General features: G+C 35.6%; 1 protein-coding gene across 4 annotated transcripts in view; it reads left to right on the forward strand.

Annotated features, from left to right (window-relative positions):
- Positions 1-25998, forward strand: part of KANSL1L (KAT8 regulatory NSL complex subunit 1 like) — a 122085-nt gene that overhangs the window by 92364 nt on the left and 3723 nt on the right. For 2 of the 4 annotated variants that reach the window (XR_503740.2, XM_008050363.2), the window contains exons 6-12: positions 8471-8636; positions 11518-11625; positions 19827-19955; positions 21682-21800; positions 22843-22967; positions 24780-24831; positions 25393-25415. Coding sequence is in view for 3 of the 4 variants with exons in the window: in XM_008050363.2 (XP_008048554.1) it covers positions 8471-8636; positions 11518-11625; positions 19827-19955; positions 21682-21800; positions 22843-22967; positions 24780-24831; positions 25393-25415 (722 nt within the window). In the remaining variant the exon portion in view is untranslated. The remainder of the gene's footprint in view (positions 1-8470; positions 8637-11517; positions 11626-19826; positions 19956-21681; positions 21801-22842; positions 22968-24779; positions 24832-25392; positions 25416-25998) is intronic. The other 2 variants (XM_008050364.2, XM_021708728.1) reach the window with 2 other exon arrangements.

Here is a 25998-nt window from a genome sequence, read left to right on the forward strand (position 1 = left end):
GTGCCCCCAGGCCTGGCTGATTTTTTTTTTTTTTTTTTACTTTATTTATTGCAGACACGAGGTCTCGCCAAATTGCCCAGGTTGATCTCGAACCCCTGGGCTCAGGCAGTTCTCTTGCCTCAGACTCCCAAATTGCTGGGATTATAGGCATGAACCACTGGGCCTGGTGACTTTACTTATTTTTTTATGCAGAAGTTTTTTTCTGTTTTTATGTGATTGAATTTATCAATCTTTTTATTATGGCTTTTGGATTTTGAGTCAGAGTTCAAAATATCTTCCTCACTTTGAGTCAGAAAATAATTCTTGTGTATATTCTTCTTATTCTTTTATTTATTTGTTCCTACTAGAGATTATTTTATTGCCCAGCATTACTTGATCAGGAAAAGTCTTGAAAGACTAACATAGACTACTGTAATCCAAATGATATTTTACCCGTAACCAAAGAAATTAGAAAATTGTATACATTGCATTCAAATGGCTAATGTTCTTAGCATGCTCTCACGGATGCTTTTCTTTCATACTGGACCAGCACAAAGCTAGTTAGACTCTGTTTAACATGAATGAGACAGGGGATGCGGAATTCCACTCGGTCAAACCTGCCAGTTAACAAGTCCCATCCCTATATGCAAAAGCCATGTAAGTGAAATGTCTAGAAAGGATCTAGCTCTAGATTCTAGAAGAATTCCTGTTGGGGAAATAGACCTTCATGTACAATAGCAGAGGGATAGACAGCTATTTAGAACAGTTTGCTTATTATGTCCTTCCTTCCCTTCTTTCTTCCCTCCCTTCTCCTGTCTTCTGGGTAAGAAATACGAAGAACCCACCGTGTGCCACACAGTGCCCAGGTGGACCAGATATTAAGGGTTACTTCCTTTAGGGAGTTTATGTCCAGTTGGGAGAGAAAAAATATGTAAATATGTGCTTTGGGAAAAAAATAGAACTAAAGTGAGGCAATAGAGAGTTCTAGGGGAAAAGGGGAGTTTATATTAGATAGGTTAGGTAGGCAGAAGGTCTTTCTGGAATAACTGACATTTGAGTAAAGACTTAATTGAAGAGAAGAGGGAACAAACACATAGAGGTGTAGAGTTAAAACAGTACAGCATATCTGAGTCATTAAACATACGAGGAGAAACCAGAAGCAAGAAAGAGAAAAGCCAAGAGGATATGGCTGACCTTGGTGGAAATCAAGAATTCAAAGAACAGAAAATAACTTCCAGAGTAGCCTGTTATGATAAAGAAGCCATCATAGAAAAAAAGGGGGGTGGGGAGAATTTAGAAATTGATAATAAAATTGCTGGAATTAAAACTTTAGTTTAATTTAGTTAAAACTTTAGTATAAGAATTAGAATACAAAGTCAAAGAAATCTCCCAGGACGCAGAAAAAATTATACGTTTATACGTGAATAAAAAAAAGGCATGGTGTCTTCAGTTTGATAATGCTCACAAACTTTTGATTATTATAAATTAAAATTAATAAATAGACCACACCTAAACAGATTATCATGAAATTTTTGAACATATAGAACATAACATCTTAAAGCTTCTGAAACAAAGCAACACTTAATCTATAATGATTAAGAATGAAACTGCCATTGAAATTTTTATCAATGACTCTAAATGCTAGAAGAAAATAGAAAAATGTCTCCAAAGTTCTGAAGGAAAATTATTTAGAACCTAAGGGTGAAATAAAACTGTTTTTGTTTTCAGATTAATTAATTTCATAGAATATCCAACAGAATCAATAAATTATTAGAACTAATAACATTTTCCCACATAAGTAATAACCAGTTTAAAATATAATAAGAAACAAGATACATTACCAAAAGCAGATTATTTTCTAAGAATTGACAAAAAATTTACATAAGATTGCTGCAGAACAAGCGTAAAGCTTTTACATAGGATATAAAATAGTCTTAAAAAGTGAGAGACATTCAGTTTCCTGAATTAAAAGTCATCTCCGTCAGAATTTCAACTGGATTTTTTTGAAACTTAATCTGTTCAAAAATGAGCATTGACAGATAAAGCCCATGAATAGCAACGAAGTATATACTTTTTAAAAAGAAGGGGAAGAGGGTGTGTAGGTGGTGGGAATACCAGATGCTGGCTGACAGTGATACAGTATATGGTACATGGTACAGTATATGGTACATGGTACAGTATATGGTACAGTGATACAGTATATAGACACATGGGCCCAGAATGAGATCTGTAGAACAATACCATCTATGTATATTTAAGTGTTAAAATTGCAATGTTTTCTACAATAATGCATACAAATAAGAGGATCCAGAGCAAGCAAATGAGAATGTGGGTGCCTGTGGGGGTAAAAGAAAACAGCAGGGGAATGGGGATTCACTCAGGATAGTATGACATAATGTGACTATATCACTGTGTGTTTTCCCCTTCATCTGTTGTTGGACGTTTGGGTTGTTGCTAATTTGGGGCTATTATGAATAAAGCTGCTATAAATATTCTCGTACAACGTTTTGTGTAATTTTTTTGGATGATATCATTTTACATTGCCACCAGCAACAACATAATATTTCAGCCCTTTTAATTTTATCCATTCTACCGAGTGTTTGGTGGTATCGGACATAAATGGTGCTTACTATGGGTTTAAATTGCCTTTCTTTTTGTAGCTTCTTGAAGAGCAAATTTATAAAATTGATTTTTAGTCTTTCTTTTTTCTATATCAACCTATAATTTTCATTTTGATCACTGCCTTAGCTTCTGAACACAAACTTTGATATGTTGTTGTTTTCAGTTCAAAATATTTTCTGATTTCTCATCTGATTTTTTATTTGTCCCTGGATTATTTAGAACTGTGTTTAATTTCCAAATATTTGGGGATTTTCCAAATATCATTGTTACTTTTATTTCAGTATCATTATGATTAAAAAACATGCTCTTTATTATTTCAGTTCTTTTTAATTTATTGAGATTGCTTATGGCTCAGCATATAAACTGTCTTGGTAAATGTCCCATGCACACTTGAAAAGAGTATGGAGTCTGCTGATATTGGATGTAGTTTTCTGTCATTAGAGTCACTTAGTTAATAGTACTGATCTAGACTTTTATTTCTGCTGGTGTTTTCTGCTGGTGTTCAGAACTCCCAACTATAAGTATGGATGTGTCATTTTCTCCTTTTAGTTCTTTCAGTTTTTGCTTCATATTTTGAAGTTCCTTTAGCATACTTGAAAAGAGTATTTAGATGCATAGATGTCTAGTTTTTTAAAATATCTTTATGATTTGTCCTTTTTATGATTATAATACATTTGTCCGTTTTGCTGATAGCAATTTAATGGTTAGTGCACGGGTGGTGTAGCTGCTCCGTACTTTTACTTTTAACCTATGACTGTATATTTAAAGTGGTTTTTTTTCAGACAGTATATATATCTGGGCATTGCTTTTTTTACCTGATTTGAAAGTTTTTGCCTTTTAATTGAAGTGTTTAGACCATTTACATTTGATGTAATCATGATAGGATTAGGCTTAAATCTACCTCTTGCCATTTGTTTTTTGTTTCTTACATATATTTTTTATTCTTTTAGTTTTTCATGTCATTCTTTTCCAGTCCCTGGAAATTAATTGTTCGTAAACTGGGCTAGTATAATTTTAATGCATGCATTATATAGATTATTATTTAGCAAAAGACTGAAAGACAGCCTATGTGGATTTCTGGAACTCTTGCTCTGCATAAACTTCTTTTCTGACACTCTGTTCTTCAAATCATAGCTACTGTGTTCTGCCCCAACTCTAACATCTGTCTCTTCAAATCAGCTAGACTGTTACTCCTTACTTGAACCACCTTCCTTTTGCCAAATTGTGAGAAGTGCTTTTTTCACCCTGGCTGCTTTTAATATTTTTTCTGGGTCTTTGCTTTTATAGCAGACTTACTATAAGATGCTGTCTTATTCCAAAAAGGACTACATGACCAAATTCAAGAGTAAAAAGAGACAATAAAGATAGTTCCTCAAGGGATTCTTGTATTATATTTAGCTGTCAAGAACTTTTAAATTATTGTGATTAATATGTTCAAAAAATAGAGGAAAGATAGAATAGACAAATAGATTTCACCTGATAATCAGAATCCATTTGAAAGAAAGAATTATATGATCATTCTCAAACTGAAAATATGGAAAATTAATGCCTTATCAGATGAATTTAACTACAAATTAGATAAAGCAAAAGATAGGATTAGAGAGGTAAATGATTACTTAATAGAAAATACTAAAATGGAAGCACAAAGGTAAAACAATGAAAGAATACAGAAAACAGAGAAATGTGTGAGGGAAACACTCATGTTTTTGTATATGTTATTGGAGTCTAGAAAAAAAAGGAGTGGGAATAGGGCAGAATTAACTTTTGAAGGAAAAAACGATTCCCCAGACTAATAAATGACCATCAACTCATGAAGTTGAGAAGTTCTGTGAACCTCAAAAAGAACAAATACTTAGAAATTAAGGCATATGTGATGGTAAATTTTACATGTCAATTTGACTGGGATAAGGGATGCCCAGATAGCTGGTAAAACATTATTTCTGTTAATAACTGACAGGGCCCATCAAGAAGAGATTATGATTTTTGAGTCATTAGGCTGGAAGATCACCCTCACCAATGCAAGTGGACATCATTCAATCTGTTGAGGACATGAATAGAACCAAAAGGTGAAGGAAGGATGAATTTACCATTTCTACTTGAGACAAGACATCCATCTTCTTTCCTTGGACATTGGCACTCCTAAAGTTCAAGCCTTTGGACTTGAGCTTGCATCACTGGCCCTGTGATCCTAAGGCCTTTGGACTCAGGCTGGGATTTACACCATTAGCTCCTTTGGTTCTGAGGCCTTCAGATTCCAAATGAGCTGTACCACCAGATTTTCTGTAAACAGCAGATCATGAGTCTTCTTGACCTTCATTTTTGTGTGAGCTATTTCCTGTAACGAACTTCCTATCCCCCACTTTTCCTTTTTCTCTTGGATCTGATTATTGTACTGAGAAGTGAGAGTACTGCTGTAACAAATGCCTGAAAAGGTGGAAGCAGCGTTGGAACTGGGGAACGGATTAAATCTGGAAGAGTTGGCGTACATACTAGAAAACACCTACATTGCTGTGAATAGATCCTTAAAGGTGATTCTGGTACACACTCAAAAAGAAAAAAGAGAGCTATAGAGAAAGCTTCAGTCTCCTTAGAGAATATCTAAATAAACCTGAATAGAATGTTAGTAGAAATATGGATGTTAAGGGCCATTCTGATGAACTCTCAGATGGAAATGAGGAACAGATTATTGGAAACTGGAAGAAACATAATTCACATTATAAAGTGGCAAAGAGTTTGACTAAAATGTGTTCATGCTCGAGTGTTTTGTGGAAGGTAAAACTTACAAGCAATGACATTGGATATTTGGTTGAAGAACTCTCTAAGAAAAATGCTAAGATCAGCCTAGTTCCTTCTGACTGCTTATGGTAAAATATCAGAGGAGAGAAATGACTTAAAGAAGGAAATCAAAAAGGAAGCAGAACTTAAAGATTTGAAAAATTCTTAGCCTATCCATATTGTAAAGAATGAGAAAGCCTGTTCTGAAGAGGACATCAAGGGTGCGGCTAAGGGACCTTGTGATAAGGAGATTAGTATGGATCAGACATCTCTACAGAAGTTAGGTGTTATTGACCAAGACAATGGAAGAATGACCCTGAAGACAATTTGGGGATCATCAAGACTGCCCTCCTACCACAGGACCAGAATGCAAAGGCCCTTAGGGCAAAGCTGTTTCAAATGCAGGGCCACCTAAGCCTGCACTACCCAATGGTACCTCACATCATTGGCTTTGCTCCCCACACTGGTGTCTTGGCCAACCAGGTGTGGCTCCAGTGGATCCTAGTGAAGCGCAGGCTGTGGTGACCACCCCTCCAGAGGATAAAGTAGGAAACTGTTGATGGTGTCTGCATGGCACAGTCTCTGCTGGCACATAGGCAACTGTGGTTTGGGCCATGACCGACAAAGCCACTGATGCACAATTCTAGCCTGGGAGAACCACAGGTGTGTAACTCCAGTTTGCAAGAATGGCAGAGGCAGAATCACCTCCTGTGAGAGTCACAGGCTCAGGAATTTAATTGGTAATAGCTGTAGAGATGGGACCTGCCATTTTTTTCTTCTTTCCTATCTCTTTTTTTTAGAATTGAAATATATATCCTATCTATACCCCACCATTGTATTTTGAAATCACACGCCTATCTGGTTTCACAGGTTCTCAGCTGGAAAGGAATTTGCCTTGGAATGGATTATACTTTGAGTCTCATTCATATATGATTTAGATGCCATTTTTGACTTTGGACTTTTGAGTTGATGCTGGAATGAGTTAAGACTTTGGGGGTTGTGGGAATGGAATAAATGTATTCTGCATGTGAAGACATGTATATTGGGGGAATGCAGTGGAATGCTGTAGGATAAATACATACCCCCAAACATTTTATGCAGAAATCTAATCCCCACTGTGATGCTATTTGGAGATGGAGCTTTTTGGGAGGTTATTAGGTTATAAGGGAGAGCCCTCATGAATGGAATTAGTACCCTCATAAAAGGAACTCCAGAGAGCTCCCTCAGCTTCCACCATTTGAGGGTACAGCAAAAAGATGACTATCTACCTATAAGAAAGTGGACCCTTGCTGGACACTAAACCTGCTAGCATTTTGATCTATGACTTTCCAGCACCCAGAACTGTGGGAAATAAATTTATGTTATAAGCCACCCAGATTATGGTATTTTATTATAGCAACCCAAATGGACTAAGACAACATCTTACAGTAAGCCTACTATCAAAGCAAAGACAGAAAGAAAATAGTAAAAACAACCAGAGTAAAAAAGGCACATTTCCTTCAACTGGGGGCAACAATAAGACCAACAGCTAACTAATCAGCAGAAACAGTGGAAGCCATAAGAATGAAAGTATCCTTAAAGTACTGAATGGAAAAAAAAAATCCAAACAGGAATTCTACATCCACAAAAATATTATGAAATATGTTCAAAACTGAGAGAATTTGCTCATAGCAAATCTATACAATAATAATAGTAAAGGGAGAAAGAATATGATACCAGATAGAAGTAGGGAATTGTAGGGCAGAGCTAAGAGCAGTGAGAAGGGATAAATCTATCGGTAGTATACATGAATGTTGATTATAAAAACAATAATGGCAATATATTGTGGGACTGTAAATATACATAGAATTAAAATGCCTACAGTAGAAGCACAGAAAGAAAGAGGCAAGTAAATGGAGTTGAAGCGTTCTAATGTCCCAGTGTTTTCAGGGAAGTAGTAAAAGGAGTAATTTGTGTTGTACTGTAAAAGCCAGTAGGTGAAAGATACATGTTGTAATCTCTATGGAAACCACAGTAAAAGAATGCATAAATAAGTTAGTAGTGAGGAAAATATAACAAATATTTGATTAATCTTAAAGAAAGCAGGGTAGGAATCAATGAAATATACAACAATCAATAAAGTAAGTCAACAAGTCCAATGACTGGTGCCTTGAAAAGGCTAATAAACTTGATAAATGTAAGTTTGACTTGACATTTAAAAATATGTTACTGCAACTCACCACATTAATAAATGAGAGAAGAAAAACCATGTAATCATTTTAATAGGTTCAGAAAAACCATATGATTAAATTTGACATTAATATGTTTTTAAAGAATTCTTTTGCAAGCTAGTAATACATCCTCATAAAGAACATACCACAAATAAAAATAAAAAATCCTGCAATTCACATCATTATTCATTCTGATAAATTAAGCAAGCATTCCCATTATAATCAGGAATAAAACAAGAATGGTAATTTCTTTGGTAATTTCTATTCATTATTGAACTGGTGAACTCATCCCGCATAGTTGGAACCCCCTAAATAATAAAGAAGCTATTAGGACTGAATGAAAGAAATTAAACTGTTATTATTTGCAACTAATATGCTTATATAATTGGAATAAGAAAGTTTAGCAAAATTGTAGAATACGTTCAATATATAAAAGTTAATTGTGTTTCTAAGTCCCTTTTACAATTGATATAATTAGTTAATTAGAAATATATCTAACAAAATATATGACTTTCATACAAGACAATTATAAAATCTTATTGAAATTAAAGATGACCTATAAAAATATAGAAATATGCCATATCCATGGATTATTTTCTCTTTACTGTGATTTCCTAAAATAAAAGAATGTCCCATTTTCATAGACATTACTATTCATTTTGAAAAACTGAAAAGGGGCTAGTCAGATCTCACTAGATTCATAGCCAGTTCATCAATAACTTCTCTCACCTATTCTATGTCATTTTGAAGCTCTTCCTCCAAGGTGACTTACTAATATTAATCCAGGACTTTCTTCTGGTGTTTTCATATACTGTATGATAGCTATTATACTATCTCTCATTCAGTTTTCAAGCAAAAATTGTCTTTATTTTTCTTCCTTGCAGACGTTGCCTTCAAAAGAAACAGCATTTTTAAATACTACACAAATTCCTTGTCTGCAGTCACCTTCAACTTGGAGTAGCTGTGAACACAATTCAAAGTCTCAGCGGTTAAGAGAACATGTATCAGAGTTAGATTCCTCTTTCCATTCTGTTCTTTCGTTGCCGTCAGGTAAGCCTCCTCATAAAAATTTCTAAGTAACTCTGGATATTTTCTGTAGTGCAGTCTAATCCTATGAATACAAAGAATCAATAAAAATTTTATCAATTATTTTGTCACTAGATATCAGAACAACTAGTCAAAGATCTCATAGAGGAATAGTGCAGCTTTCATAGAGGAATTAATCTAGTCACATGTGGAGTTAATGTTCTATCTGTGTAAGTTGATGCTTTAATTCCTTCCAATCCAATTTTATTTACTTTGGGAAATAACTAGTTTTTCATCTTTTTTGTTAAATTTTGGGCATTTTATTGGTAACATGGCTGTGCTGTTAAAATGTAATAATAATTCAGCATTCTTTTTCTAATGTTCTGTTTTGCGTGTAGTTTTCCGTACTGTATATTCCTCCATTTATAACCTGCATTGAATTTCTCCAAGAGGGAAGAAAACCGTCTATCTACAAGTATAGTCGACTTTCGAGCCTCAAGAGTATATATAATCTATAAAGGAGGCATGTACACTCCCACATCTCTAAAGTGGTTTTTCACTTCTAATTCTTAATTTTTTGGGGGGGAGGGGGTTTACAGTCTTGTCTATGTTGGAACTGAAGTAAATATTCAGGGGGGAAAGGAAAAACCCTTCACAGTAGTTATCTCAGGCTCTTCTCTTTATTGGGGGAGATCGCAAATGGGCTTTTCCTTTTCAGCTTGTGATTCTAATCATCTTTTACGTTCTCAAAATCAAGGTACTGGTCTTTGTAAAGCACTATGTTTTGTACCTATCCTACTACCCTGAATCTCAATTTAGTTTTCACAAGTAGTAGAGGGACCTTTCAGCTACACCCTACTTTGAAATAAGTACTTCACGGGTACTATCTGTGAGAAAACCTTAATAATAGAAGGAAGCAGTCAATGTAACAATAATAATGCAGCTCACATTTAGTGTGAGTATACACTGGGCCCTTTATATACTGAACACATCATGTTTTCTTATTTAATTCTTAACAACTACATGAGAATATTTTTGTCCTCTTCATCTTACGTACAGGAAAATTAGGATTAGAGATTACTTATCCCAGATCACTCAGCTAATGAATGATGAACTGGATTTCATCTGAGTTAGTCGGTCTCCAGAACCAGACTCCTAGTTTTCTTATTAGCAATTGATAGAACACTGAGAACTGGAAAAAACATCCTTTATCCTAAGACTCATATTCCCCCTCTAAATAAGATTAGAGTATTTATTTACTATATTAGTTAGGGTTTGCCATTCCTTCTTGCATTCATTTAATAAAAACCCTAATACCTACTAAGTAGGTGCTAGGAGTATAAATAAAAATAAATCCCTCAAGGTGCTTGTATTCTAGTTTAAGATAGCTGGAGTATAAATAATAAGTACGGGCAACCCATTCAGGTCCCCTCCCACCGTGGGAGCTTTTCTGTCCTCTAGATAAATCCTGCTTTCTAATAATAATAATACTAAGTACAATAAAGTGATAAGAAATATCTTTATAAAAGTTGACAGGTCACACCGTAGGTACTAAAAAATATATATACATGGAACAAGGACCTTCCCTCGTTACACCATTTTTTCCCCACAGCTCAAAGAACAGTGGCAGAATGAGTGATGTTCTCTTTCTAACAGTAAATAATATTGTTTTGGAGAAATAAATTTAATTGTTAACAAACAAAATTATGTTTAGGAAACTAACAGAATCCTGAAATGTTTAAGCAGCATCTTAAGAGAGATATAATATATAAATATATATTTTATTTTAATTTTGTCATATAGTTTTCATATGTCGTATTATAATGCTAGGATTCCAACCTATCCTACCTCTGTGCCTTGGGACAAACTCCTTGATGTTACTCATGAACCAATTTTTGTTTTGCCTATTTTTCTACACTTCCCATTAAAATACATCATTTGCAAGAGAGAGACATCTTTTCCTTGTTTAAAATCCAGACCCTTCCTGGGTCTATCCTGATTTATGTGTTCATAATTAGTTTTCTTAAAAATAAGTACCTTCTTTCAGTAGTAACACTTCCAATATATCAACTGCCTTATAAAATATGTCTTTATGTTTCTTAGGGAAAAGTGTATGTGTGTCTAGTAATAGATGCTTTCAAAAATGATTTTTGTTTTTACATTTTTATTTTTACACTTATTCATTACCAGTGTGCATGTTTTCACATTCTTGAAAGAAAAAACTCTTTAACTAATTAATTTTATTAATTAGGTAATGAAGCACATTTACTTAATTACTTAGCTCCTCATTGGTTTTGACAGGCTAGAACATAAACATAGCAAGCTGAATGTCTCTAAGTCGCTTTTTAAAGAAAGAGAACTAGTTTTGATGTTTGTAAAAGTAGATTCATTTGTGATTTATCATCTTAGCGAACTAAGGGAATGTGAACTTTGATGTTTTTGTACAAGGTCGCATTTCAATTATAGTGCCCCCACCCCCCAGGTAATAAAAACCATATAATTATGCATTCTGGAAACCTCATTATTTCAAATGCAAAGTGTGGGGCGGAATGGATTTAGAGTCAGCCAGGGTTTGCTGTAGGTTTTCTTAAAGACCTCTTGAGTACATTTGTTTCCAATCATCTATTACTAGTATTTATTTATATTTCCAATTACTGCTCATCTTATGCACTGTTTTAGGAAGTTCGTGAACTCATTCACCTGTTAGCTTTTCAATTTGTTTGTTTATTCAGTACATTTAATCAGTAATAATGCTACCAATATGCTTGGAAAGAGTAGTTCACCACTTCTGATAGATGAGCAAGATTTGCTTATTTTTTAAAGCTTATTTGTAGAAAGAAAGTCATCTTACAGGCTGTGAAGAGTGGTGTTCACTGTAAATATCTTTTTAACTTTATTTTTCCAGATGTGCCTCTTCATTTTCACTTTGAAACATTGTTAAAAAAGACGGAAATGAAAGGAAGTCTAGCTGAAAATAAATTTGTAGGCGACTGTACCATATTTCCATCACCTGGTATGTCACATTTTCAGTTCTTGTACTTTATATGCTTTTTACATTGTTTATACTTATTATTTTTGCATTCTAAGAAAATAAAATTTAATAAAAGGATAAATGTAAGTCCTTAATTTTAATATTCACTTTTCATGAGTCATGCACATGAATAAAAATACACAGGCACATTCTTCACAAGAAATGTGTGACACCCACTCAATGAAAATTATTAAGTATTATTCATAAACAAAATAGAACGTTTAAATAAATGAGGAGAAACAGCATTCTGTTTGGTGAGAGTAATAAAAATATCAGTTCTTCCTACTAGTTCATATGTTGAATGCAACGTAACTGGAAGTTCTAATAGAATTTGGTTAACTTAAACTAATTCTAAACCCCATTGAGAAGACTAAACAGAGAAAACTATAAAAGCAATTACTGGAATAAGTATTGAGAAAATCATGGTATGTCAAAAACCTACAAGAGTGTAGATTCTGTTTTGCTTATATTTAGGAAATAAACTGCATTGTTTATTATATGATCAGGAAAGAACTGTGTATCAGTGGGAAAGTGGTGACCATCCAATGAACATTTTTGTTAGTCTTTCTCAACAAAGGTTTATTACATACTCATTTAATACCATGAATCAGAATAAATTCTACTTAATTCCAAGAATTTAAAGTAAAATATTAAAACCATACAATAAAATTTGAATACATTATAATGAAACTCCTTAGAGTGCTTTGAATGGGGATAAAGACATTGTCAATGCTTGAATGCAATTAGAAGAATAAAGAAAATCATCAACATATTTTTGATTGTCTACATAGTTAAATTCTTAACATTAAAAAGTCATACAAACTAAGGTAATGCATTTTCAGATGAGGTAATCATCTACCTCAAAAACTGAAGAGTCAAATGAATACCTGTTATACTTAGAGTTTTATTATAAAACACATTTATAAAAATCAGAAGCTTTATAAGTACCAGTAGTAACTAGATAGCATATGTAAAGGAATAAATTTCCCCAAACCCATGAAAACATAGAATATTTCAGATCAAACTTAACAAAAGGCCTACAATAAGAACACATCAAAAGTTTACTGAGAAACATAGAGGATGTTTTTATATAAAGAGATATAACCCTGTTCCTGTCAGGAGAAAGTAGTAACTCAAGAGGTCAATTTCCCCCAAATTAACTTATAAATATAATTCTAATAAGAATCACAGAAGTTTATCTCAGAGGGAAATGTTGAAGAATAGTCAATCACATTTTTAAATGATCAATAGGAGGAGGTGTCACATATCACAATGTACTATTACGTGATAATCATTAAAAAATGGTGGTCTTTAGGAAAAATATTTCATAAAACTACGGTGGTTCTGACAGAAGCCAGACCAAGATGATTTTATTTTAAAAGCCTAGAGATAGACTCAAGGGTTCATCATATCATGAAGAGGGTATTTCTTACCAGTGTGCAAACAACAGCCTGCACACTGTTAAGTGATAATTACAATAGCAACAAATTCTTATGAAGCATTCCTTGTATACCAGCACTGGCTGAAGGGCTTTATATCAGTTGATTACTTTAATCTGTACAACCCTGTAAAGTAAGAATTATTATTATTCTCCTTGACTAGCCTTTCCCAAATCATAGTTGAATCACGGAAGGGCCAGAATTCAAACCCAAGCAGTCTGCCTCCGAGCCACACTTCAAATAACTAACTTTCCTCTGTAATTAGTGGCATTAAATAAGGACGCTTTGGAAGAAATAAAAACGAAAATGAGATCCCTACCTCATGCAGCATTGTAAGACATGTAAACATTAAAATACATTTCAGACAGATTAAAGAGTTAAATGTTAAAAATGGATGTCTCGAAATAGCAGTAGATGGACTTGAAGATGATGATGATAATGAAAATGGTAATAGGTAACATTAACTGAGAGCTCATGCATCAGACACTACAAATGTTTACGTTTTTGCCGATAACATAGTTTTGACATCATAATCATCACTTCTGGCATGAGTACAGTAAATCCTGCACTCTCGAATATTTCAGATAATTTCAGAATCAATAAAAGCCTTTTGGGAAGCACTGTAAGATGCATTACCAGACCTCCAAGCTGTATGTTGTTTGTGTGTGTGTGTGTGACACACTGTCACTCAGGTTAGAATGCAGTCGCACAATCATGGCTTACTGCAGCCTTGACCTACTGGGCTCAAGCAATCCTCCTGCCTCAGCCTCCCAAGGAGCTAGGAATATAGCCACACGACACCCTGCTGACTTTTTTTGTGAGGGTGGAGGAGGGTTATGGCATGTGCTTACTGTGCTGCCCAGGCTCATTTCAAACTCTTGGGCTCAAGTGATCCTCCTACCTTGGCCTCCCAAAGGGCCAGGATTACAGGTGCAAGCCTGTGTACCGGCCGCAAACTATGTATCTTTTAATAAACTCTGTGTGATTAAAAAAAACTCTCAGCCGGGTATGGTAGCATGCACCTGTAGTTCTGGCTACTTGGAAGGCTGAGGCAGAAGGATCACTGGAGCCCAGTGGGTCAACGCTGGCGTGGCCATGAGTATGCCACTGCACTCCAGCCCAGGTGACGGAGTGAGACTCTGACTCAAAGAAAATTAACTAATTAAAATTTTTTTAAAAAACTTTTGTTTACTTTTGTGCCTTCTCATAATAAATTTTTACTGAACTGTTAATTCTGTAATCTGACCACATTATTCCAATAATCTGGCCTAATCTTAAATATGAAGCAGTCTCTATTTACAGCTGCGTTCATCTTAACATTTTTTGTGGTAATGAGAAAGTAGTAACAACGTGAAAACAGTAATAGGGATGTGGCTGACCTTATACTACACTGGAACAGGCAGCCTTAAAAAATCTTACAAGTTTCGGTCAGGATGGAAACATACTCATCAAAGAATTTTGTGGTATAAGAGAAAGAAGATATTTTACTTCTGTGTTGGGTACATTTACAACCATGTAACGTTTACCCTTATGTCAACCAAATGCAACGTGTCGACCCTGCTGAGATTCTGATGTGAACAAATCAACTCTATGAGTATACACACAGTTTTTGAAACAGACAAATTTAAACATGGTTTAGTTGTTGGATATGAATTACTGTTATTTTGTTAGATGTAATAATGCATTATGGTTACATAAACACATACACCCATATACACTTTGTTTAGTTTGTTAGTGATTCACACTGACAAATATGCAGATGAGAAGATATGTTTGGACTTGCTTTAAAATGCTGTAGTGGAAAAGCTGATGGGAGAGAGATGAAACAAGACTCATCATGAGTTGATTATTGCTGAAGCTGAAAGACAGGCACACAGTTCACTATTCTAGTCTCCTCTTGTGTTTGAAAATTTTCTACGGTGAAAAGTTAAAGAGAAAGAAAAAAACAAGAACAAAAACAAAAGCACCTAGGATGAAGAAAAATGGTCTATACTTAGGGGGATAAACCCAAAGAAATACAGGAAAGTATAGGTTATATTAAGGTGCTTTTTTAATGGTATAATTCCACTTGTTGGAATTTATCCTGAGACTAAACTTTTTTCAAAAAGAAAAAAAAATGTATCCAAGAAGATGAATATCTTAAGAATGTCCATAATAGCAGTATCTTGATGATTATAATAATAACTATCATTTCCACCAGCTAGGGAATAACTGATACTGTTTCAGCAATGTTAGGTGGTCATTTGAAAAAACAATGAAGAGTGAGTGCGGTATAGAATATAATTATGTATTTATCTTAATTAAAATTATGATTTTTCTCTTTGAAACATGTACATATACATTGTAAAGCATGTATATGGCTGAAAGGGAATAGGCAGGGCCAGGCTCAGTGGCTCAGCCTGTAATCCCAGCACTTTGGGAGGCTGAGATGAGTGGATTGCCTGAGCCCGCGGGTTCAAGACCTGCCTAGGCAACTTGGCGAGACCTCATCTCTACAATAAATCAAAAATTAGCTGGGTGTGGTAGCGCGTGCCTGTAGTTCCAGCTACTTGGAAGGCTGAGGTGGGAGGATCGCCGGAGCCCAGCAGGTCGAGGCTGTGGTGGCTGGGAGCGGCCACTGCACTCCAGTCTAAGCGACAGAGTGAGACTCCAACTCAAAAAAAAAAAAGGGAACAGGCAAAAATGAAAATATATGCTGTATTAAAGAAGATATTTTTTAACATTGCTCTTCTGACTTTAAAAAATAAGGCAGTATAAATGTATTAGGCAGACAATTAATGGAAATACATCAATAATGTAATGAAAAATTTCACCCTATATATGTCTTAAACAGCTAGCTGTTAATTTTACTCCTAGTGATTTCTGCAGAATTAAGTAAAATTAGCATTCAGCACTTCTTGAGCATCTACTGTGTGTCAGGCAAGAGTGCTGAAAATCAAAGGCGAATCACAGGAAATCAAAATTATAACATGGGGAAACAAATAACTATTGACTATAGTGTGATGGGCATACATGTATGATACAAATATTCTATAAAGAAGAGGGAATATGTGACTCCACCTAGGAGAAGGCAGCAAAAGAGCAATTAAGGCAGATGAAATATGGCAAGGAGAGGAATTCCACAGATATAGTGATCCAAGTACAGCTTCAACTACTTAATTGAAATTTGCAGAGGAAGAAGAGTAAAGTGTTCCAATCCAGAACACAAGAAGGGTGAAGTGTTCTTAAACTTCAGCATGCAGATTACTTGAGGGATAGCGTTAGAATGCAGATTCTGCATTTCTGCAAGGTTCTAGGTGATTCAAAGACTTTTGGCCCATATTGAGTAAAGACTTTCAAGTATGAAAACACATGCCCTGTCACGGAGACATGAACAGTGCATGATGGGTTCCAGTATCTACCAGTCGTTTGGTATTCCCGTAGGGTAAACGGTGTGAAGGTAAGCAGACAGATCTCTGTGCGCGTTGTCACTGAGCTCAGCTTTATCCTGTGCTGTCCATTAGATTTTGCAACTGCAACGTCACTGCTGACTTTGGGCAACAAGGAAGTGGGGAAGAGGCACATTGTAGTGAGTTTAAAAATGGTCTCATCTTGAGGGAATACCAGACAAAACCAACTTAAGGGCCTATATTTATCAAACTACACAAAGTTATGAATGACAAGACAGTGAAACAGTTTCAGATACGACTTTGAAGAGACCTGACAACCAAGTACAACGAATGATCGCAATTTTCTGTAAATACCATTATAGGGATAATTGGTGAAATTTGAATAAGGTCTGTAGATTAGCAGATGGCATTAACTTCTTGATTTTGGTAACTGTGTGGCTACGTAAGAGAATGTCCTTGTTTTTTAAGAAATACATGTTTGATGTATTGATGTAATTAGGGGTAAAAGGGGCATGGTGTCAGCAATCCAATTTCAACTGCACTCAGAAAAAGAGGTCAAGCAAATGTAATGTTACCATTTGAGTGATCTCAGTAAAGGGCATACAGGAATTCAGTGTACCATCGCAAGTTTTCTGTAATTCTGAGATTATGTCAAGAGTTTATTAGGTTTTCACGAGTGGACGGATGAGAGGAGTAACAGCAGCACCGGACTCCACACAAGCCAGCCGGAAGCACACGGCTGTCTCCATTACCCACAATTCCTGTCTAAACCCATTCACAAGCTGTCAATATGCTCTTAAGAATTTGTTTCAGATATGTTCTCCAGCCACTTTCAACAGTCCAACATAATGACCGCGTATCTGTACTATGAAAATAGCTTAATTTTTATTACAAATCATGTAGCCAGTGATCTTTTCAAAATGCAAATCTCATTTCATACCTGCTCCCCCACCCCCTTACCTTGAACACATCTGAGAGGCAATATTCTTAACAGAGGACCAAAGCCTAGACAGGCTGACTCCTGCCTGTTCAGGATGCTTCCTGTGTCTCCCAGGCTGGAGTGGAGTGACACAATCATAGCTTACTGTAGCCTCAAACTCCCAGGCTCAAGTGGGAATATAGGTGCACACCACCATGCCTGGCTAATTAAAAAAACGAAGTCCAGGCACCGGCTCAAGCCTGTCATCCCAGCACTTTAGGAGACCGAGGCAAGCGGACTGCCGGAGCCCACCGGTTCGGGAAACAACCTGGGCAACTTGGCAAGACCTGGCCTCTACAATAAATCAAAAAAATTAGCCAGGCGTGGTAGCTTGCATCTGTAGCTCCGGCTACTTGGAAGACTGAGGCGGAAGGATCACCTGAGCCCAGCAGGTTGAGGCCACGGTGGCCCTGAGCCTGCCACTGCACTACAGCCTGGGTGATGGAGTGAGACTCCAATTCAAAAAAAAAAAAAAAGAGAGACAGCATCTCACCATGTTGCTGGTTGTGAACTGGGACCAGGCAATCCTAGCCCCCATGTCAGCCTCCCAACATGCTGGGATTATAGGCACCCAGCCCTAGTCATTTTTTGACATTTAGTTTTGCTGTCAACCCAATTCTCACTACTTTGCAATAATCTTATCCCTTCACTTGTAATTTTAGGATGTCATCACATGTGATTATGATCTCTTTCATTTGTTGGCATTCAAATGAGTTCTTTGAAATCCTAGGATACCAATTCTGGAAAAAATTTTGCCATCGTTTCTTTAAATATTCCTTCCCCTTAATTCTCGTTACCCCATTTCTATGCCCCCTTCCCCACCACTACATTCTCTCTCGTTGTGGAATTCAAGGCTACTGACTTTGATTTTGAGTGGTGTACATTCTGTTGCTTAGCCGTTACTAAGGACCGTTTTTAAGTTGAACAATTGTTCTTTTTTGGCAATATTGTTTTAAAGATATTAATCTATATCCCATAAACATACCGTTGATGATTTCTTGAGACGGCTTTTCCACTTGCAGTTTGTACCTTTTTCTTTCTAGCGTTTATTCAGATTTGTGGGTTTCAATTGTGTACTTGTTGACTTTGATATTCACTGTGAGGACTGTTCTACCACTACTGTTGGTGGGACTCTGATGAGGATAGACGCGTGCTCTGCATATGAAATTTTCACACTGTGATGGGGATAGGCAAGACATTTCAAAGTGGGTCATTTGGGCATTGCCTCATCTCTTCAGCCATCCGTTTCTCTGCCAAAGCTCTGATTTTGTTAGCCTGCTGAGGTATTGGGCACGTGTAGTCCATCTGTCAGTTGCTCTGGAGAATTGTCTTGCTCCATTATCCTGCTCCTCTGGGTCTAGAGCCCCTGCGGGGCTGACCACACATTTTCATGGCAGTACTTTACCATGTGCTTCTGCTCTGTCTCCTCTTCAAATTCCATATGACATCAGTCTTGCAGAGATTCCTTACAAAGCATAACTTCACAAGCTTCCTTTTTGCTTGCAGATGTGGAGGTATATGTGCATACCTGTGCATGTGTATGAAAACTGTGTCTGTCGTCTTTAGGATTCTTTGCCATCTTGAAACCAGACTATCACCATTAGTAGGTCATACCCTTTATTTCATTGTTAGTGAGTTTGGCACTTCAGCTTACATATTTTTTCCCCATTCTTTTCCTCATCTCCAACCCCTCAACAAAGATAAGTTACAGACCAGTACTGGAAATATGAGGTTCAGATGATGATCAAGCTAACATCTATTGAACATTAATCATATTAGACACTCTTCTATTTACTATTACAGGAATTAATCCTAACCCCAAGATAGCTGCAATTATCCCTACAGATAACACAACTGAGGCACAGAGATATTAAGTAACTTAAAGCTAAATTTAATGCATTCTTTCTAAAAATAAAAAAAAGAACAGAACAATCCTAGTCACCATCAGAAGTGGTTATTGTTCTCAAGGAGTCCCAGCCTGTTGAGATCTTGTTGAATCTACTTGGTTCGGAATTATTTCCAGATTTAAGAGTAAGCAAGAACTTAAAGATTCAGGTCACATCTGGCCAAGATACACAGAGCCAAACCAATTTTCATTCTATAGTTTTGTAATTTGGAAGATTTTGAGAACAGATCAACTTCCCTTTTCATCACCATCAAAACAAAATGAGAAAATATAGGAAACTGAGCATTTCCTGGGAATGTTTTTTAAAAATCCTATTCTGGGTACTTTTAGTTTGTCTATTTTGGCTATGTATTTATTTCAGTATGTGTAATTCTGATCTGGCATCTTAAAATTCTGTACTGTTATATAAAAACAAATTAACATGTTTATTTGTGTTAAGGAACTAAATTTCATATTTCCTTCTATTTTAGTACTTAGTACTTCGCTGAATCAGTGGAGAAATGGATATTCACCTCCATGTAAGCCTCAGTTAAGGCCAGAATCTTCTGCACAACTGTTACAGGGAAGAAAGAAAAGACATTTGAGTGAAACAGCATTAGGTAAGTTAAAATGAGGATATGAGCACTAGTGACGAATACTGAAAATAAAGACGATTCTAACCCTAACAGAACCTGTCTCGTGGGAGTTTGTGGTCCAGAAAAATCGTTAACTACGGGAAAACATCTATGACCCTGAGCATTAAACAGCGTATTCATATAGTTAATTCCAATTATTTGTGGACTGTGTATCTATGCTTTTTCTGACAATTATCTCCTTATGTTCCCTGACAAGTTGCCTTCTACTAGCTGACCTCTGGACAGGATTTAGCATCCAAAGTTGTGTTCTGGACTCAAAATGGGCTCATGCAAGGTTGCCTTCTAGAAACTTATCACCATTCCTGATACCTGCTGTGGGGGTTGACTCACTGCAGATTCCTCAGGATTGTCACCTGAAGTACTTAACTACCTCATTCAATTCTCCTAAGCACCTATAAACTTCAAGGGTTCCAAAATGATCAAGAGGTATTACTGGAAAATAGAATTCTTCTAGTAATGCAGAGTGGGGTCTGTTGTGGAGACCTAGGGCAAGACAGTTGCCATAGATTTTTCTAATGATTAAAAAAACAATACCAAGTCACTACCTGATAATAACTTACTTGATCGACTACAGTGTGAAACAAAATTAACAAATTCCCATACATACCCTGAGGTTTCATTATGCTTTTTAGCACCACACTCCTAAGAACAGATAACCAAGGATCACCTCGCTTTTGATGAACTTTCATATATGCATATAAAAACGTAAGAAAACTTTTAACGAATCTTAGTAAGACACACTATGAAACATACATCACCAATGATATCAAATGTTTCACTTGAACTGACACTTTAGATCTAGTTTTGAGTTTGATGTAAATACAGGGATAGAACAAATGAAATGATATACTACAAAGAAGTAACTCCAAAAGTGTAAGACATCTAGTCTAATATCTGTCACAAGCCATCATGAAAAACTATTCTAGACTCTAAGAAACCTAAAAGACAGTAACCAATTTTAATACACAGATTGTGATTTGAAAAAACTAGCTATAAAGGACACTTTTTAACTGGAGAAATGTAAATGTGGACTGGATATTACATCTTATACAGGAAAATACTCATTTTTAAAGATTTGTACTCGAGTAAAATAAGAGCAATATATGTGAATAAATAAGTATGTAAATATACACTTACAAATAGGGAACCAAAAAGGAAAAAAAGGAACTTTGAAGGAACACAAATACCAACAGAAGTAAACACCTAATCAATATCCTGAAGAAAACTATAAATTTCATCTACGAAGCAAGAACAAGGTGCTCTAAAAAATGAATACCAGAAAACAAGTACTCTTAAAAATCAAGTTTCATAGAAATTTTTCAAAGATCAAGAGTGTTCAGAAATTAGGAAAATCAGATATAAGAAATATGAAGAAAATTTAGTTAGTTCTGGTGGTTCAACCTTTAAGAGTATCAGCAAAAACAGAGTAAAGGGACGAGATGAATAATTTGATAAGAAATAATATGAAATATACTAGATAAAAACTGGCAAGCCCCAGAAAACTAAAATATTTGTGACAGGACCATGGGTAAAGCTTCTTTTCTATTTCTTTATTATTATTATTTTGGTGTTTTTGATGCATGATTTAAAAAAAAAAAATCAATCAACTGTTACCTAACTAGGAAAATAATTATAACACCTATTAGTCCTGTTTAATATGTGACATTCTCAATGGTTCTTTCCACGGCAGGAGAAAGAACTAAATTTGAAGAATCTGCTTTTCAACAGTCAGAACCAGAATCCTATAACAATTATGCTGCTGTTTCTAATGTCAACGTTATCTCAAAGACCCAGAATTCATCATCACAAGTAGGTTTTTAAAAATACATTCATATAATTCTAACACTGCTGCTTTACGTATTTTAAAAATAAAAGCAGCTGATTTTGAAAATAACTCATAGAACGTTTTACTAATCTGTAACAGCCCTATTTACTACATCTATTAGCATACTTACAACTATCTTATTAGGAAACAATACATTTGATTACATGATGCTTTTTTTTAACTAGAAAGCTTTGGCGATAGCTTGTTTTTCTATATGTGTATGTTTTTATTTACTCACTGTGTCACCCAGATTGGAGTGCAGTGGCACACTCACGACCTACTGGGTTCAGGCTATCCTTTTGCCTCAGCTTCCCGCATAGCTGGGACTACAGACCTGCACCCCACCTGGCTAATTTTTAAATTTTTTTGTAGACACAAAGTCTCCCGATCTTGTCCAGGCTGGTCTCAAACTCCTGGCCTCAAACAATACTCTGACCTCAGCCGCCCAAAGTGTCGGGATCACATTCATGAGCCACTATGCTTGACCCTGTGTTAAAACTTAAAGTTTATCATAACCAACTCTTCTCCTTAATATATGAAACTAAATAGTCTTGCTTGCTAATGATAATTGAGGATTTGTGTTGCTCTTGTTTTGTGGTTTTGTTTTGTTTTGGTCAGGGAGAGGGAGTTGAGAGGTCAAAAGACGGGAAGGCTTAGAAATGAAGTTTGAAGCTTAGGGACCACAAACACATAAATGAAGATTGTAAATGACATTTAGAGTGCTTTATGTGAGTCTTTTTTGACAAAGGTTTTGCATTTTAAGGCATTCCTGTTTCTCACGGTATTAAAAATGAACTTGTGTGTTTGCACATGTAAATTAGATTAAAACCCTGTCAAGTTTTGGTTTACAAAATATAGGAACATTTTCTTAATTGGTTTTCTTAGCATTTTATATAAACGTATAACAATGTATTTAGAAAGGTTACTTACACTGCCTTATTATTTTCTATTTAAAACTGATGAAAGCAGGGTATCATCACAAATAACTAGATACCACTGTAAAACTACTGTAATTTTGTTTTTCAGAATACTCCGAGACGGAGATTGAGAAGTGAGAGCTCTTATGATATCGATAACATTGTGATCCCCATGTCATTAGTAGCCCCAGCTAAGTTAGAGAAACTCCAGTATAAGGAAATACTTACTCCAAGGTATGTATGCTTACACCTCTTTTTCTTTCTCCTTTCCTTCTTTAATAAACTTAAAACTTCAGAATGAACTTAGAAGTTTACTTACCAAAGGAGGATGTTTCCCCCTTCTTTCCCTGCTTGTATAGCCATGGAGGGAAAATGATGAAAGAAACCATTTCTTTACTCATGCTAAAGAAAAAGTGCCATACAGTATCACAACTTTCTCAGTTTTTATTAAAAATCAGGAATTCCTAGACTAATTTACTTTAGCATTTGTATAGTATTTTTATCATTCAGTGAAATTGAGGTCTTATATGTATACAGCACTAAAGTACTTTAGTGATATAGTACTTTAGTGATATAGTGATATAGTAACTATACAGTAACAACTAATTCCTACCCTTAAAGAGAGAGAGATGTGTACAAGATTGCAAAAGGAGTTCAAAAAAGAAAGTTAACTCCCCTTTCCCGGGGCATTTATACCGTAAAGCAGCACCTTCTGTGCCAACAGAAAAAAGATGCTGTCAATCAATCAATCAAAAGATAAAGATGAGGGGGAACCTGGGAAGACATCCATGAAGTAAGGGGAAGGTAGAGGGCATTTTCATAGGGAGACCAAACAAAAGCATAGGGACAAGTATTAAGTCTTTAGCCAGATACAGGTTCTGTGTAGGTTGATAAAGGGAGCTAAAGCTAGAAAAGGAATTAGACCCAGACTGTAGGAGACCCTGACTTCTGTGGAAGACGCTTCCTACTGGCAGTGAAATTAGCCAGTTGTAGCAATGACTGAAGTTTTTTAAGAATATAAATATGGCACCAGAAGTAGAGATAGAAAAGGTTGGAAACAGAGATTTGAGGTGGGAGACAACTTCAGTTAATTCCCATCCATCTCAATTCTAATTTCATAATTTCTCCCATTACGTAATTACTTTGCTGTACTGAACATGTTAATATTCTAGGAGGTATTATAACTTCTATAAAGAATCTGCCAATACTTGCTAGTAATAAGGCATACAACATAATTTGTGATTATGATGTTCCGGAACAAAAAATGTTTTTCAACTTGCAGTGGTAGGATGGAGCTAGCTGGTTGAGATCACTGTTAAATATAGAATTCTTTGATGCAGCTGTCAAAAACTATTGATGGCTCAAAAGGGACCATGATAGGTATTTCTAGAAATTGGCATACTACAAATCAAGGTTTTTGTCATTTTTGTTGTTGTTGTTGCCAAGCCAGTTAATCAAGGAAGTCAACACATCACTATTTTTTTTTTTTTTTTGAGTTGGAGTCTCACTCCATCACCCAGGCTGGAATGCAGTGGCACACTCATGGCCACCCCAGCATCGACCTACTGGGCTCAGGTGATCCTTCCACCTCAGCCTTCCAAGTAGCTGGAACTACAGGTGCGCACCACCACACCCGGTTAATTTTTTGATTTATTGTAGAGATGAGGTCTTGTCAAGTTGCCCAGGCTGTTCTGTTCTTGGACCCCTGGGCTCAGGCAATCCCCTCACCTCGGCCTCCCAAAATGCTGAGATTACAGGCTGAGCCACCGGGGCCCAGCCAACACATCGCTATTATGTGTAAAAAGGCAGCTCTGCAGAACAGACTGTTCAGCATAAGGCTAAAATGAAGCCTTATCTTCTCCTTGTCCCTTTCTCATAATACAAATGTTTCTTCTCCTTTATTAAAAATAAAGTATTAAAATATAACCATTTGAATTACGGAAGTCCCAAGGGAAGACAACACTAATGTATTTAGTTGTACTTGGAGAATAAGACCTTTAGATATACTAATAAAAGCTGTTTGAAATTGGTTTGTCTCTTCAACAGTTGGAGGATGGTTGTTCTTCAACCTTTGGATGAATATAATGTAGATGATGAGGTAAGCTTCCCTTCATTTAATGGGATAATTGTATATACTACAAAGCCTGCTTACTTTGACATTTGAGGAACTTTTATATATATATATATATATATAAACCCCCTGTAACTTTTCACTTATGAAAAGTTCTTCAAAGGATATTAATTACATTAGAAAATAATGTTCTTGCAAATATGATTGCAAAGATAATAATGTATACAGAGGAATATAAAAGCAAAAATAAACCATTCGCGTTTTTGAGATACTGAATTTACATGAATATCTATATTAATCATATTTTTCTGCATGAGAGTTTGTCTCACTCCTAAAGTCTGCAACCCCCTTTTCAGGATCTTAGGGTCAATTTACCTTTGAATTGGGAAAATTTGGGTTTATGGAAAAGTAATGTGGTACCATATGTAATACCTAAGAAGTCCAAGGCAGTTCTTTTAACATTAATCAGACATGAATATTTTTGTAGTGAAATACATAGAGTAAGTGGAACAAACTTTAAAAATAGCCTCAGACCATTTCAGATCAGGCTATGTCACCAAACGAATTATGAAAAATTTGTTTTTTCAGATTTTTGGATTTTGGAATTGCAGGTAAGGAATGTGTACCTGTATGGGTAAAATTACATTGACAAGGATTATAAGGAAAAATACTGTATAACAAACTAATTCCAAAGTGATGGTCTCTAGAAGCAGTATTATGTTGAAAACACGGTTTTTGTCAATTAATAGTCTTTCTACGCCCAGTGGTCATGTTTTTCAACTACCAGAATTTACCTTTTAATGCTCTTTCCTCTTCTAATGTACTCTTCCTTCCTTCTGAATAATTCTAGCCAGGTAATCCAAATTCTTAAACACCATAACCCAAGTAGTATTCAAGGTTAAACTCCAGATAAGTCACTCATTAAATTAATTCTGATTTATCTCAGATAATCATTATACTTTTCTTTGATATTAACATGTTCCCAGAACAGTATGTGCTCCATAATGGGTAACCAATAAAAACCAGTGAATGAATTAAGCATTAAGACTATCTGACATGAGCTGTGGCAGATGAAAAGCACTGTGATCCCATTTATTAATGTAGCTAAGTCTTCAAACATGAACCAATATTCAAAAGTTTGCTTAAAAAGTTTTGGGTTCCCTTTTTTCAGGAATTGAAGCTCGTGTCATAACA

Source organism: Carlito syrichta, unplaced genomic scaffold (genome assembly GCF_000164805.1).
Source record: "Carlito syrichta isolate Samal-C Ts95f unplaced genomic scaffold, Tarsius_syrichta-2.0.1 Scaffold144990, whole genome shotgun sequence".
Taxonomy (NCBI): domain Eukaryota; kingdom Metazoa; phylum Chordata; class Mammalia; order Primates; family Tarsiidae; genus Carlito; species Carlito syrichta.